The sequence below is a fragment of the Limanda limanda genome, chromosome 17 (genome assembly GCF_963576545.1).
Source record: "Limanda limanda chromosome 17, fLimLim1.1, whole genome shotgun sequence".
NCBI lineage: Eukaryota > Metazoa > Chordata > Actinopteri > Pleuronectiformes > Pleuronectidae > Limanda > Limanda limanda.
The window spans coordinates 12,874,575-12,891,458 of NC_083652.1; the positions used below are offsets into that span (position 1 = coordinate 12,874,575).

A 16,884-nucleotide genomic window follows, 5' to 3' on the forward strand; every position below is an offset into this window, starting at 1 on the left:
GCTTGTGTGTGTGTGTGTGTGTGTGTGTGTGTGTGTGTGTGTGTGTGTGTGTGTGTGTGTGTGTGTGTGTGTGTGTGTGTGTGTGTGTGTGTGTGTGTGTGTGTGTGTGTGTTTGTGAGAGAGAGAGTTCTTCAAAGCTCGGTGTGGAGAGTGTTGAATCAACCCTGGGAGGGAAGTGAGGGAGATAAGCCTGTGACAGCTGCCAAACACAGAGGTGATGTGTGTGTGTGTCAGTGTGTGTGTGTGTGGGCCCCCCCTTTTTCAAAATGAGTGTGTCTGAATCCCAACCACCTGCCAGCTCCGGTCCCTTGTGGCAGGTGTGGGTGTGTTTGTACGTGATTCCAGCCGCAGATGAACGTGGAGCATATGTGTCTCTTATCTCCTGCATCTCGCCGTCATCAACACTACAACAAGACGCAGAGATTAGTGAGACGTGAGGAACTGCGAGGTTTCGTTTCGGCCTAATTGAAGGGAAATAAAGTGATTTAAAAAAGCTAAACATCTCTAACACAAGCTTCAAAATTGTTTTGTGGGAGCTCTATGCTTCTCTTCTGGGGGGAAACTACTTAGCTCCCTTGTAATTTAAAAGAATAGCATTGTTGTTTGACCTGAATAAGAACAGGAGCGAGCCAACTTACTAACTAACTAATTAAATAAACTATTCCCAAGGAACAAAACTCACTTAATGTTAAAGAAAGAGATTACAATAAATTGTGGATTCACACTTAACCTGAAGTTTCAAAGTTTGGTACAAATCATTAGTTTTTTGCGAAACAACTATGAAAGAATCACGATGAAATAAATAATCATCTACTTTTAATATGAGATTGTTATCTCACAGATTGCTGGATCTTATTTTTATTTATTTTAATATCGAACGCTCCCATAAGACAAAACTTGGCGGCGGCCTGAAATCCCAGCAACACATCATCAGTGCGTGAGGGACTCGAACCCCCGAGGTCAATATCAACGAGTGAAAATAGCAAGGACAATAAATCACAGAGCGCAGCCGTCGCTCAGATGTGTGTGAGAGCGGAAGAGCCTTTTCCTGCCTGACATCACCAGGGGTCAGAGGTCAGATTCACAAGCAGGTGGCCAAGTGAAAGAGAGCCTGGACCCGGAGGTTTCCTGCAGCCGCTCCATTATTCTCCACCAAAGCTGCGCCATCTGGTTCAATAACCTGTTGTCCCGATATGAAACTCACACCACACGGCTTCACCATGTCCGGCCACTAAACGTATGTTCTCAGGGTCTCTCACAAACTTATCTGAGGTTTTGAGCCGAGTTCGTGGCGGTCAGATAATAAGCTTGTGTTTCCAAGATGTCAGCCTTCCAGGAGCTAAGAACAACAGCTTGAACTCCACCTTGATGACACTGCTTTTCGGTTTCACGAGGGTTTGTGGTTCCTCAGCTGACAGGGAACCGGTGTCGATGCAGCCGGAGAGAAAACACCAAAATCCGCTTCCGGGCGATTGTTTAATCCGAGAACTTCACCTATATCTTCACTTTATGTCCACAATCCAGTGGTATTCATTGTGTGTCTCTGTGTCCGTGCAGCCTGCCACTGCAACCTGCACGCCCGCCGCTGCCGCTTCAACATGGAGCTGTACAAGCTGTCGGGCCGGAGGAGCGGCGGCGTCTGCCTCAACTGCCGCCACAACACTGCGGGACGCCACTGCCACTACTGCAAGGAGGGCTTCTACCGGGACATGACCAAGTCCATCTCCCACCGCAGAGCCTGCAAAGGTGATTGGAGACAACTCAAGCTTCATTTATTTTATTGTTAGAAAACGAATCCTACCTCAGTGTTTATTTAAACTATGAAGACACTGTTAGGCATATTTATTTGTCCATTTTTTTATCTTTCATACACGCTCTTCTTTTTCTTTTTGGTTAAAGCAAAAGGCATAAAGCCGATTTTATCTTTAAAGCATGTTTCCTTCCTAGGGAGATAAATGTGCTTCGTATACACACATGCTGTATTTATTGTTAATGAATACACTCACTTTCTGTTTATTAGGTTCATGTACAACATAAGTGAAATGTCTTGGAAAAAGTCCGGAGAATTGGGTCCAGACATTGATTGGCAGTTTTAGCTTTTAGTGACTGTGACATGTTTATTTACAAAAATGAAACATATCATCAACTTTATTAATCTTCTCAGCATTAGATTCAACTCTTTCCTCTCAAGCTAAAAGTTGGGGAAAGGTTTAAACGCTCACATCTTTCTCTGAGCTCCGTTTCACACTTGAGGTATTAAAGGAATTTTCTTTAGACCAAGGTGCACAGCTGTGCTGGTGTCAGTGAGGCGACCCGTGCTGCTGCAGATCCTCTGAGGAGCCTGACAAGACAAACACAACACACAGAGCAGAGGTGTGAGCTGATCCACAGAGCAGAGCAGTGGAAACAACTCGCTAATCGTCCCTCACAACACAAACACACACACACAGACACACACACACAGACACAGGTGTGAGCGCAAACGTCAGGACCAAGCTGCTGAGGATTAATGTGCGTGGAGACAAAAGCTGAGCTCCTTCTGTCCCGCGGCTCCCGAGGGAATAAAGACGTCCTCCGACGCTCTGAGAAAACAAACTGCTGTCACTCAATCACTTTGTCCAAACACTCGGCGGAGAAATATCCCATAGATGCACAAAGTACACAACTTGTACGCATTCCTATGCCTGTATCGGGCTGTTTGAGAGAAACCGACACATCGTGCGACCACGTCAGATTCTGAGAGGATCCAAACTCTATTAGTAAGAGCAGAGACGGATCAGTGTCCCCAGTGTTTGTCCCAAATGGAACTGAAGATTGATTCTGATTGTTTGAGGGAAAACAGTTTATAATCTGTTTACACAACAGAAATGAATAAATCTTACTGCAGAACCTCGACGAGCTAAATGTGTCACTAGAGGACATTTCTGTCCCCCACCAAACACTGAAGACACACGAGAGACCATCGTGGTCTTCAGCCGCATCCACCGCTGAGCTGTGATTGGCTGCTGACATGATTCAAGATTCAAGATTCAAGATTTTTATTATCAAATGCACAACAATAACACTAAGCAGTCGCTGGCAATGAAAAGCTTGAGTCTCAGGTCTCTTCTAGCAATGCTCAAGTCTAACATAAAAATAAAATAGAATAAAATAGAATATCAAAAATTTAAAATAGAAAATAAAAAGTATATATCTAAAAAATATATATATACATGGTCCCGGTGATGCCGATCCCTCGGTGACTTTTCAAAATAAAACGGGACGAGCAGCGTTTTTCAAATCTGTCCGTGTGTTTTTAAAACGAAAACTCTTAGTGTGGATGCAGCCAGAGGTTCTCTCTATCCCAGATTTACAACTTCACCCCTCATCAGGCGCAGTGTAAACACGACCCCCCCCCCCCCCCCCATGCTCCCGCCCCTAACAGTTTGTTTTCCTGCCTTGTATGTTTGGCAGTGGAAGCGACTTCACAGAGATGAAGCTGCATGTGCATGGTTGGTTGCACAGCACTTACCCCCCCCCCCCCCCAAGGACCCCTCAACAAACATTGAGCTCCATGGGATCCCCGCCCCCGCCCCACTGCAGGTTGAATTTAATTCATGTGTCCAGGTTGTAGCCCAGTTACGTCCTGACCTATCGTTCGCTCTCTGACGATAAACAGTCCAATCACATGTCGTGTACATAAAATAAATATAATCAAGGAGAACAAAGTGATAAACGGCTCATATACAGAGATTTTCGTTTTTTTAAAACCGGAAAATTACGGTTTACATAAACCAGATCCTTGGAAATAACCACTTCTCGTGTTGATCTCATGTTTTTCTGCCTCCTGCATCTTCCAGAGACCTGTCAATCAAATCCTTTGTCTGAAATATTACCGTCCTGATCCAAGTGGAGTGAACTGTTCAGTCAGGCTCGGTTCTAAAGAGGATTCTGAGGCGATTGTAAATACTAATGGGATCCAGACTGAAGCGTACGTTTTGAAAAACAAGCCGGAAACTCCTGTTTGACTTTGGCTCGACTGGAGTTTAACTTGTCCGATTCTCAGCAAGAAAGCAAATGAAAATATTCTTCAAAATTGGTAAAAACAGAATTTTTTTTGTGGTTTCATCCTGAAATATTTAGTTTAAATTAATTAGGAGAGTTAGGGTTAGTTTAACAAAAAATATATTTTCATAATTTTCCTTGATTTCATTATCAGACAATAATTCATTCGCATCTTGATGGAAAAAATATTCGGGTGTGTTTACAAGGACTGATATGATTTATGAGTTTGTGTCATTTAACATTTAAATTTGTATCGAGGGGAATTTAAAAGCGGTTTTATAAGTGAACAACATAGTGACACTGACACATTCTTAAATTGAATCCTTATAACTTTCACTGTTTGATTTAATAAGAAAGTCGTTGTGCTAATGAAGCTCAAATAAATTCAAAGTACAAGTGACTCCGACCACTTCAAGCTCATTTCACACAACTGTTGGTACGTTTAGCACATGCAGGGCTAATAGGGAGGCTGGGCTTCCACTTCAAACACGGGCTTTATGGTGCATGTTTGGCAGAGCACACACACACACACACACACACACACACGGAGAGAACAAAATTCTCACATTTAACTTGTGATCCTCCCAAATAACAGCATACTTGGACTTTGAAGCGCGTTCCACTCGTCCATTAATAAGAAACATTATTCTGGGGAGTATTTTGCGAGGAGCTATTTGCCAAAAAGCTTTAGATCGGGAAGCGAATCTGAAAAGCACACAAAGTCTGATCCCGATGCTGCAGACGACACAAAGACAAATTCCAAGAAGCTCTCACACACAAACACACACACACACACACAGCCAAGTGATACTGCGCAGCCAGAGTAAAATACTATAATTAATCAAGTTATTTACTCTTTCCAGCCCTAATAAAGACTCCTCTGGTCATTATGGGTGGAGCGGTGCAATTTGATTGAGGTTTAGTTCTGGTCCGGGGCCCAGTTCTCCATCTGTGCTGTTCTGGAAGGAAAACAGAGCCCACTCTAATGTGGATGATTTCTCACTAGGTTTTTTTCTTTAGTGCTAGGATAAATTTGTTTTTTATCGTATGGAATCTGTAGAGTCAGCAGAGGAAACGCCAGACACACACTGGAGGCATTTGAAAGCCGATATTTGTTTTGTGAAGCTGCTGGTTTTGTGAATCACTCACAAGTTGTTTACTTGATGGATCTGTGCTTTTTTTATTTTCCTACCCAGCATGTGACTGTCATCCGGTGGGAGCGGCAGGGAAGACGTGTAACCAGACGACGGGTCAGTGCCCCTGCAAGGACGGCGTGACAGGCATCACCTGCAACCGCTGTGCCAAAGGTTACCAGCAGAGCCGCTCGCCCATCGCGCCCTGCATCAGTAAGAACCACTCAGGATTTTCTATGCTTTATAGATGAGAATTAAGAAGCAAACTTTTGTTAAAAATCCCTTTGCATTGGTTCAAACTCTCCAGCACTTTACTACAGGAACTACAACTGCAGGTTTGATTGGTTGTAAAGCAAGAAAGTCACATCCTTCTCCTCCATGTTGGTGGATGAGACACGAACCACACAAACAAATTCAAGGACACGTAAAATACATTTCTGTCATTTTCGGTAGTAAATTATGTTCCTGTTCAAGTGTTCAGTCTTTCCAGTAAGTATTTAATTAGTTACCTGATGCTATAAAAACAGGGTGAACGCCATGACGGACATCTGAGACTCGCAATTGGTCAAACTCAGGAAGGGGCGGGACCACACGGCTTCATCCCCCAAATCACTAACGTGCAGATTCTGGCTTTTTCGTATATATCGGATGTTTTGGCTTCTTTTCTAGATCGTGGGAGGAAGTGGAGACATGTTCTCCATCTTTTTAAAAACAGTGTATGCAAAATATTTAAGTGTATTTACTCTGCAACCACCAGCATCTCCTAACTGTGAGGCATTCCATTTAAAATTAATTGATTGCAGCCCGGCCCCATTGCCAAGCGTGCTCGGCCAAATCCTGCAGCTCGGATTCAGGCTCCACCCGCGATATCAAAATCTGATAATTACCACAGGACAAGACCTGAAAAGGACAGGACATGTTGTTGTGCATGAATTCATGGCTCGCGCTCATCTTGTGTTATTTTTATACCCCTGTTCCATTATTTTGGATAGATGTTTCGCTGTTTAAACCAGAGCCTGGATAAACAGACCATTACTGCTTGCCTAACATGGCCTTGTGTGCCGTCAACACCGTTAACGGTCCGTCTCACAATAAATCCCCAGAATGAGTCCAAGGGAATGATGGCTGATATGTTTATTGGCTGTATCTGCTGCCTGCAGATTCCAGGCGCTCGGCAGTAAACGCCAGCGCCTCAGAAACAGAGATGCGTCGCTATAGAAGCTGCGAGCATCGAGTGGTCGGCTGGCACCGGCAGATAAGATAAAAGTCTGGGAGGTCACGCACACACACACACACGCACACACACACACACACACACACACACAACAATCGCCCACTGTGTTACCGGGGTTACGTTTCTGATAGATGGAAACGAGACGGAGAAACGGAGTGATGCGTTTGGCTGGAAAACCACGAGGATCATTTAAAACCTTGTGAAGCTGCTGGAGCAGGATTTTTCTTTTCATTTTGTTGGTGTAAAAAGGAGGAAATGGGCTTTTTAAAGAGCAGAATACATTTGGTTTCTCATATATTTTTGGTTTTAATAGTACGATATTAAATATTCCTGCTCTCTGCCTCCCTGCCAGCTCCGACTTTAACAAGACTGCCGGCTTTGGCTCGCTCCGACTATAACACATGCACCACAATGAGGAGGGAACAAGGCATTAACAGGAAACTCACTTTCCTGCATGTTTTTCCACAAATCAGTGTCATTAACAGGACATTGTATTAAAGTATTTTTCATATGTGCTCTGAGGGTATGCACATATATGCTCAGGGGTCTAATTTTGCTCTAGAAGTGGAATTCTTTGTTTTTTATGGGTAATTTTACGGTATTTTCTTCTCATTGCAATACGATAAAAAGGTGAAATATATGTTTGTTCCTCTTTGTCCCAGAGATCCCAGTTGCATCTCCCACAGCGACGTACAGCAGCTACGAGGAGCCATCAGGTGAGTTACACATAATATCCATTAAACACACAACAACACCTTTTGTATTTTCTCTCTCTACACACACTTACAAACAGATTTCTAGCACATGCATGTTTTTCCATCCACTTATTGCTGCACACGTCAACCAAACACTGAACACACACCAGTGAGGTCTGAGCGCCGCTGATGTAAACTCCAGATATTTTGCCAGTGCTCCCTGTGGCCTGGTTGCCAGTATTCCCAGTCTGCCCTGCAGCCTCCCTGGGGCTGCAGCCCTAATCTGATTACATGCTTCATTTGCACCAGTTTGTATTTCAATCAAGTCTGGCTGCACCAGAAGTGGAGCGCCCCCCCGGCCCCAGTGTTCAAGTGCTCTGACATGTGCCACGGACACATGTACCTGCAGGTTTCTAACTGTTAATGGTTCATGCACTTAATCACCCAGGAGGACGGAGAACAAAGCTGTTGCCTTCGCTGTGAATTCATCCACTCACAGAACGTCACCAGAATCAGAATCAGAATCAGAAGGTATTTATTGCCAAGTAGGTTTACACCTACCTGGAATTTGCTCTGGTTATTGGTGCATACAATGAACATAGAAACATAAAAACACAATAAATACACCACACATAAGAAAAACAATAGTAATAATTAAAAAAACAATATATATTTACTCACTATTTACTTCTTATTTACTCACTTTTTCTCGTATTTATACAAGGTAGCATTTATTTAGACATAAACATATCTATATAAGAATATATAAAATATATAAAAAGTGAAATGCAAAATGCAAAACAGTGTCAAATTGCAATATGCAATGTAATGCAGTATAAAATAATATAATATAGTATGTGTTCATTTAACACATCCTTGAGGTATAAAAGTCCAAGTCAGGTGGGGGTCCCGGGCCTTGTTGATAAGGCCAACTGCAGTCGGGAAGAAGCTGGTCTTGTGGCGGGCGTCCATGATCCAGGCTCGTGTGACTGGACCGACTCACTCAGCTCGTCCATCAGCGGCTGACGCCAGTGGCGCCACTGACTTCACCGAGCTTTGTTCCGGGTCCCACTCTCTGCTGCCGGGCGGTGAGGAGTTGGACTCCCGTCAGAAACTCTGCACAGACACCACCCTCCAAATTAGGAGCCGTGTGGCCCCCCCGCAGAAAGAACGTGGCCCTGCCGCCGGGACACACAAAGCGGGCGTTTGTCCTCGCAGCAGGAGATCGGACCTTAATGGGAGCACTGGGTGTAATGGCCCAATGCGGAGATTGCGCTCCGGGGCTAATGGGCAACGTCAGCTATCAAAGGGAGGTATGATGAAGGCCCCCGGGGGCCAGTGGGAGATAAAGCGACCCCCCGCCCTCACCACTTCATTTACATGGAAATCAGGCGTGCTCGATATGGACTCGTCAAATTCATTTACTTTGGGATTTCCTCCTTTTCTTATTTCTCCCGCCACCGCAGAAAAAGCAGCCGGGGCATTCCAGTAGAAAAACGCTTTCTCTACATTCGATCCTCGTCCCACGTCCCGGAACGCTCTTTTTTTTTTTTTTTTAGAGAGGGAGGAGAGGGGCGTTTTTTTCTTCCTCCATCATTACCCAGGCAACCTCATTCACAGGGAGTATAATGGGGAAGAAAGGGGGAGACTGGACAGAGGGCTGGAAGAAATAATGAAGTTTGTCCATATTCAGGGAAGCTGAAAGGTTCTCGACTGCCCCCCCCTTTCCCGTCAGACTGCCCAGCCCAGCTTTCCCACCCCCCTAGAAAAGAGCACAAGGCTTATTGCTCTGGGAGAGGTGGAGTGGGGGGGTGGGACAACACTCGTAGATGATCTGGTTCCAATTTGTGTCAGTCGGTGGAAAGTGGAGGGAACAAATGATTTCAATTTTCGGTTTTGGCCCCTGGTGCCAACGCCAGCTCGCTAACTGCTTAAAAAGGTATCGAGGCGCCGGGGACAAAGCGGCGGTGATAGAGGCCATTGATAAATCCCTTTGGCACGCAGGTACACACACACTGGTGTGAAAGGAACCCTGCAGAGACATTAATCATAAGTCTGTGCACTGGGACAGGGCTGCAAAGGGTCCCTGCTAATTTTCTGGTGTAGGTCACAAGCTAATTTCCCCACCCGTGACCTTCCTCTGTGCGGGAGTGACCTCCGCGGAGCTCGGAGATCGCACAATGCGTGCCAGGCCAGTGACGAGGCAGCCGGCTGCGGTGGAAACGTTGTGGAGGAGTGTAGTGTAGTGGAGTGGAAGTGTGTTGACAGACACAGGAGGATGTGTGTCAGCCTTCAGCCGCTTCACCATGGCACTTTGAAGGCATCTTTAAAAACCCCGGGGGCAGCGAGGCCCATCCAGCTGGAGTCTGGCCTGATGATACCGAAACACACTTGTGGTGTTGCAGGGTGAAATTTGCCGTCTGACTCTTTCTTTCCTTTCCCTTCCCCCCCCTCCCTTCCCCTCTTTCTTTCTTTTTTTCCAGCAGATTGTGAATCACACTGCAAAGCTTCCAAGGGAAAGATGAAGATCACCATGAAGAAGTACTGTAAAAAAGACTACGGTGAGTGAGTCCAGTTGTCAGGAATGTGCGCTGCCCAGCCTCAGCCAGAGGTCAGGAGGTCAGATGTCTCCATTAATCAGATGGCGAGCACGGCCGACCCACACCCCCGGTGCTGTGCTCCAGGTTTTATTGACAGCTGACGTGCACAGCCTCAGGTCACCTCCACTAGAACAGATTTTTATATGAAAATACGTTTCTCTCTCTCTTTGAATACAGAGAGTCTATAAACTGTGAGCTTTTCAAGACTGGGAGCAAATATTCTTTCTCTCTTTTGAATCCATCAGTTACAGGTGTTTTCAAGACACATCTTTCTTTTCTGCTATCAAGCAACTTCTCGAGCTGTCGTGTTGCAAATGCCCAAGAATAACATTTAGCCTGGGTCAACAAATAATAGTGATAATAACCTATTTATACAAGACACCAGAGGCAGAAGAGTTGGGAAACAAAAACAAAAATACAACAAGGACAGAAAATAATAGTTTAAACACCAGCAGGGAATAAAGAAACCATCGTGCAGGATCTCAGAAGAGAATGAGAAAACATCCATATTACTACAAATTTGATTTAAACTGAACTGGTAAAGTCTGGAAATGCTACTGGTCTGGTTTGAGTTTGAAAACTCGGGGGTTGCGTTTCTGTCTGAACGTTGTCATTTGGAAATGATGATGTAGACGCTCACAACCGCTTGCTGATGAAAAATAACGCACAAAATGTTCCCAAACCAAAAAGCTAAGAGAACACATTAAATCATAAAAAGAAAATCTGGGTAAATGTGGTTTATTGACTCTTTCCAGTCGTCCCAATTACTCAATTAGGACACACCCGGAATGAATGCAGCCTTTTTTCTTTTTCTGTTGAGTTCATCTCAAGATCTTTTTGGATTTGTATTGCTCAATTATATTGAATAAAAAGAAAAACCCGACTGCACCTTCCAGCCCTGCAGAGCATGTACGAGTCCGACTCTGGCAAACGCTTCAGAAGTGATAAGAGAAGCCAAAACACACAGGAATCACATTAAGTTGTCAGTGAATCAACAGAACAAGTGATGCAGCTGAAACACGACCAACGAGGTAAATAAATATCATGTTCCTGTATTAAAATATGAAGTCAAACGAGTCAGCAGCTTGGAACGAGAAGGAAGTTTGATGTTGATGATCAATTATAAGGATCGATCGTCTGTCAACGAGAAACCACAGCGATAGAAGTGTAATGTCTGTAACTCCCACCGGGGAGAAGGAGAACTCTGCCCGACTGGAGACGCACATTCATCCACAAGTGATCCAAGTGGTTTCATGCACCATTAATCCCAGAAATGTCATTTATCTTTTGGTCTATCTGTTATCGATGGATCCAAACACACACAAAGAGAAAGAAATATGAGGCAGATCCAGGACAAATCCACTCTCCTCTCAGCCGAAAGGACAATAAGGACGTTTTCAGACAGGAAGTCCAGAGAATGTCCATTGCCGTTTTCCCACTCGGGCTCATTTGGACATTCTCCAGAGTTTTTACCAGGGAGCGAGAAGAAACTCCGGAGAAAGTCTGAAGCCTTTCAGTCATCAGGAGATTATCCAGAGTTTAAAAATGCATCTCTGGAGTGAATCTGCATTTTTCTTTATATGTTTTCCTCTTAAATTTAGAAGCGGTATCGTTAATAACTTGAGGAATAACTGTCACTTAGATTGATCCACACACACACAAAGAGAAAGAAATATGAGGCAGATCCAGGACACAGCCACTCTCCTCTCAGCCCAAAGGACAATAAGGACGTTTTCAGACAGGAAGTCCAGAGAATGTCCATTGACGTTTTCCCACATGGGCTCATTCGGACATTCTCCAGAGTTTTTACCACGAGCGAGAAGATACTCCGGAGAAAGTCCGAAGCCTGTCAGTGATCAGGAGATTATCCAGAGTTTAAGAATGCATCTCTGGAGTCAATCTGCAATTTTTCTTTATGTGTTTTCCTCTTAAATTTAGAAGCGGTATCGTTAATAACTTGAAGAATAACTGTCACTTAGATTGATCCCCACACACACAAAGAGAAAGAAATACAATAAGGATGTTTTCAGACAGGAAGTCCAGAGATGGTCCATTGACGTTTTCCCACTTGGGCTCATTCGGACATTCTCCAGAGTTTTTACCACGAGCGAGAAGAAACTCCGGAGAAAGTCCGAAGCCTGTCGGTGATCAGGAGATTATCCAGAGTTTAAGAATGCATCTCTGGAGTCAATCTGCATTTTTCTTTTACATTTAGAGGCGGTATCGTTAATAACTTGAAGAACAACTGTCATTGAGCTTTCAGTGGAAAAGTTGATGCCAATCTGAGCACGAGCCAGTTGCAGTAAAGCATTCGTCACTCTTCCCTCTGCTGTGATTCTTTCAGCTCCTCTCATGTTGATGTGTTTCACTCGAGATCATCACCAGCGAAACCTCATCAAGCGCCTGTCAGCAGCAAACCAGCTCTGTGCACTTTGAACAGCGTCCAGCAGAACAACGGCCAAATATATTTTATTCCCTCTCTAAAAGTTGAGTAAATACTAATTCAGGCCATTTGTTGCGTTTTGCTCGGAAGCCAAAATGCAGCGATTATTCATATTCCCACCGAGTTGAATCTCCATCATCGGAGCCGAGGGCGAGCGGGCGTCTATAAATCAGTCGGGCTGATTCGAGCAGCGCGGGTGGCTCCTCTGTAGTTTCCTCCTCCTCGCTCTGATTCGTTTCTCAGGCCTGTCTCTTCGCTTTTGTGGGTCTTCAGAGTCTCTCCTCTGTTCTTCTGGGGGCCACAACCCTGATGTGTGAGTGCTGCTGCCCCCCCCCCAGGGGTCACGGGAAGGGGCCCTCTGTTTAAACACAGTTGTGCGCTCTGCCGGCACCGAGCATTCCTCGGGGGGGCAAACAGGTGGTGAATTAGGCCGACGGTGACGGATTGCCACCCCGGAGAGAAAGAAATATGTTTTGTTTATTCAATTTTTGTTTTTCATCGCTGCCGTCACTACGGAGACGGCCGACACAAAGGGATTATATTCTCTCCTCTGCACACACGTACCCTCCCTCTCGCTGCCACCAGGAGGACAATGGATCAAAGGGCCGAGTGTTTACCGATGCTCCAGGGTGGCGCTCAAGGGCAGAGCGCCCCGAGCCCCCCCGGCCGCCCCGAACCCCCCCGGCCGCCCCTCCGTGCCCACCCGAGGGCTGCAGGTCCCGGATCATTCACTCAGCTGATAACCAGAGGGGACAGGGGCCTCACAGCGCTAATTAAGCGAGCTCTAATTTCATTAGCCCCGGCTTGTTGGTGGCATGCTGTGTCAAGCCGCTGCACGCTGCCCACAGAAGATCAACCCAGTGGGAAGTCTGGCTGTGGCCGGCGCTCAGCTGGCAGGAGCAGGATCATCTGACACTTCTCTCCTCTCCTTCACGGTCGCTCTCACCAAACACCGGTACCGCTTCCTAATAGCTTGTTTGACCCCCGGGCGCTTCGGTGTCTGTTTAGCTCCGACCGAGCGGCAGAAGGTGTGTGTCTGTGTGTGTGTGTGTGTGTGTGTGTGTGTGTGTGTGTGTGTGTGTGTGTGTGTGTGTGTGTGTGTGTGTGTGTGTGTGTGTGTTTAAATACTCTGAGTAGAGACTGAGAACACACTTGAGAGAGAAAGCGAGTCGGACTGAGGCCGGACGCCGCCGCCGCCGAGAGGAGAGCCGCTATCTCCGCTGGATTCTCACGCTGAGAAGTTGGATGGAGCTCTGGGAGCAGAACCCGGATTGCTCATGAGGTCGGAAACACATCCTTATTCTCCTGGAACTTTTTTCTGTGGCTGGGAAGACAAATAGTGGAACCCCCCCGCCCCCCCCTGCACACAAGCCCCCTCCTCACACACCCTTTATGTGTGTGGATGAAGGAGAGGGCTGCGATGAATGGCCGGGCTGTGAGAGCTCGCTCTCCTCAGCACAACAAACCGTCTTTCTTCTGAAATTGTGTGCGATTTGCTCACGCCATGCATTGACACACACACACACACACTCGAGCGCCCGGCTCCTCCGGTTCTCCTCGTTCTTGGCGGCGGAGCGGGATGACTGATGGACGCCGAAAGTGATCATGTTCAGCCAGGAAGGCAAAGAAAAGGCGAACGTATACCGAGGATATCAGAATCACACAATGGGAAGAAAAGCTCTTTCAGAAAATAGAGTTATCACACTTTACGTAGAAGTTAAATAATTAATATCCGCTCAAACTCTGGAGCGTTCATGAGTAAATTCTGCTGCTGATATTACGTGTCTTTGTTTAAATCACATCTGACCTCACCACCAAAAGTTATCTGGAGGATCTCCTGCCATGTTGTCACTCTGACAACTTTTATTATTATAAAATTATTCTGCGTTCAGACATATAGCCCCTCCGGAGAATGTCAGGAGTTTATCCCGAGCTCAGTGTATGTCTGAAAGCAGTTTACGCAAATCACCATTAAATAATGGGAAGATAAGGTCTTTCTTCGAGCAGGAAATAGAGTTTGGATATTATTATCACACCTGCAAGTCCATTCCGTGACAGTTTATGATCCTTACATGTTTGCCAATAACAGAAAAGCATTAATTTAAATAAATAGGTAAATATATAAGATTTGTCCCGGGCATCCGGACGCCGCATCACAAGTGTTTCTCATCATCTAATCCTGTCGTCTTCAGATTAGATTCGATCTCACAGTTGTAAGTGAACACCCCCTGAAAGTTAATAGCACATTCCTGAGTAAACCCACTTCACCTCAAGTACAGATTAGCTCTGTGGCTGCGGAGCTGTTTACCTCTTGTTCCGATCAGGGTGACGGAGTAATAGCGGCTTCGTCGGACAGAGAATCGACGCGGGGGGGAAGCTTTACTCATTTCCTCATATTAAAATATCTGCCACAAGTGGTGCTCCGATAGTTCCCAGGTTCAGGGTGAAGGAGCCTGAGGTGCTCAGATGTTCACATGATCAACCAACTGGAGAGGATTTCATTCTGTTTGCAGATGTGGTGAAACTCTGCAAAGTTTTTCCTTTAGACATTTTTAAATAAATAACGCCGTCCGACACAAAACAAATTCTCCACCTTTCTCTGAGCTTTAGTCTTAAAGTTCTCCACTTGAAGCCTTTGTGTCTGTGTGCTATGGCAACGGCTGCAGTAAAAAGGAGAATGTTTCGGAGGAAAGGTCAAAGGTCACAGATGAGAGGGAACAAATTCTGGTTCAGGCTCAAACAGCTGCTTCTTTACAATGTTGGCATCAACGTGTTGGCATCACTAGATACCTTATTCAGAAGAAAAAAATTTGATTAGATCGTCTCACGAGTTGCTTGAACACTTCCATTCATATTCACAGAGAATATGACTTAACATTTTACATTTTTAATTGTTTATTTTTATATTCAGGTTAAGATAAACATGTTTAAATGGCAGCATCTTATTCAGACTCTTGTCTTAATCGGTTTAATGAACTCCAGCCTTGTCTGATATAAGAAAGGTTTCCTCATGTTTCCCTGGAAGTTTTTAGCTTCATCATTTATATCCAAATATTTCTCCAATTTCTGCATTAATGCTGAGTATTTAAACTGTCACTTATCTTTAGACTTTCCACCATTTCTCTGTCACCCGTAATTGTCCTTTTCGATAATTTCCCCTCTACTTTTATCTAACCACTGCAGTTAGATTCTCTGATCACGTGCCAGCGCTCTCAGTCTCAGCATGTGTTGTTCAGGTATTGATTCAACATGTGGACAGAGTTACCCTGCAGAACAAACAGTGTGTTACAGGAGGTCCAGTACATAGGTCTCATTAGGAATCACACTTGCAAGTCCATTCCCTGACAGTTTATGATCCTTACGTGTTTGCCGATAACAGAAAAGCATTAAACGAGTTGAACGCAGAAGATAAATAGGTAAATATATACTACTTTATGATATGAAGGTGATTTTAACCCAGTTTTTCTTTCTCTGATCCACCACCAGCTGTTCAAGTGCACGTTCTGAAAGGAGACAAAGCCGGCGAGTGGTGGAAGTTCACCGTCAACATCATCTCCGTGTACAAGCAGGGCGAGCACCGCATCCGCCGCGGGGACCAGCTGCTGTGGGTCCGCGCCAAGGACGTGGCCTGCAAGTGCCCCAAGATCAAGCCCGGGAGGAAGTACCTGCTCCTGGGCACGGACGAGGATGACTCCCCCGGGCAGAGCGGCGTGGTGGCGGACAAGGGAAGCCTGCTCATCCCCTGGAAGGACCTGTGGGGCCGGCGGCTGAGGAAGTTCCAGCAGCGCGACAAGAGGGGGAAGTGCTAAAAGCAGCTGGGGAGGGGGGAGAAAGAGAGGGAGGCTGGAGGGGAGGTGGAGGCAAAGAGAACTGCCTCCATACTGGGATGGATGCAAGGAGGAGGAGGATGAGGAGGGGGAAGAGAGGATGGATGGGTAAAAAAAATAAACTGGAAGAATAAAAAATGGAGAGAGACACAGGTGAGAAGTAGGGAACGACTGAGTGCTGCTGCTCTGAGCTGGAGCGAAGAGATTAGAATGTTTGTTTTGTTTTTCTTAGGAACTTTTGTGAAGGAGCTCATTCTACAACTTTCTGTTTTTTCGTCTCTCAAGGTTTTTGTTTTGTCGTGTAATTGCAGAGTTTGCACCTAATATTACAGATATGTCACATCCTGACTATTCCACCCCACGATGCTGTTTCCCCCCCGTTCGGTTGAGTCTACTGTATCTCCCTCTTTGTGTCTTCAGAGGATCCAATTCCACCGGCCTGTGTCCAGGAGGAGTCACGGAACTCCACGTGCGTTTGAGCAGCTGCTGCTGAAACCTGCTGAACTATGGAGAAACTTTCTCAGCAGCTGAAAGTGATAAAATTGTGAAATTGTTTGAAACTGTGGCCGGAATTTACCTGAGAACCCTCTGCTCATACAAGCTGTTTTCAGACTTGTACGCACTTAAGGATCCAGACTTTCTCTGGAGTTTGACTTTCACACATAAAGATTCGATTCTCGTTTCTTCACATGAGCTCACTCAGAGATTTACTGAAAAAGATTTACATTTTTCTGACTCTATGACTGGACACTGGGATTAACTCCACGTTTCACTCAGTTATAAAAAGTTGACAGAATTATCTTATATATTTTTCCTGCTGTTAAGAAGCAAATCAATTGAAAATTATATAAATGTATGACACAAAACTAAAATGGCATAAAATCTAACAGAATATATACACAAACATG

The 16,884-nt window shown here is 45.3% G+C and overlaps 1 protein-coding gene across 1 annotated transcript in view; it reads left to right on the forward strand.

Annotated features, from left to right (window-relative positions):
• ntn1b (netrin 1b) overlaps positions 1-15,958 on the forward strand; it is a 36,159-nt gene extending 20,201 nt beyond the window's left edge. The window contains exons 3-7 of the mRNA XM_061090509.1: positions 1,558-1,746; positions 5,241-5,390; positions 7,074-7,127; positions 9,593-9,667; positions 15,636-15,958. Of these exons, the coding sequence (XP_060946492.1) occupies positions 1,558-1,746; positions 5,241-5,390; positions 7,074-7,127; positions 9,593-9,667; positions 15,636-15,958 (791 nt within the window). The remainder of the gene's footprint in view (positions 1-1,557; positions 1,747-5,240; positions 5,391-7,073; positions 7,128-9,592; positions 9,668-15,635) is intronic.
• The last annotated feature ends 926 nt before the right edge of the window (positions 15,959-16,884 follow it).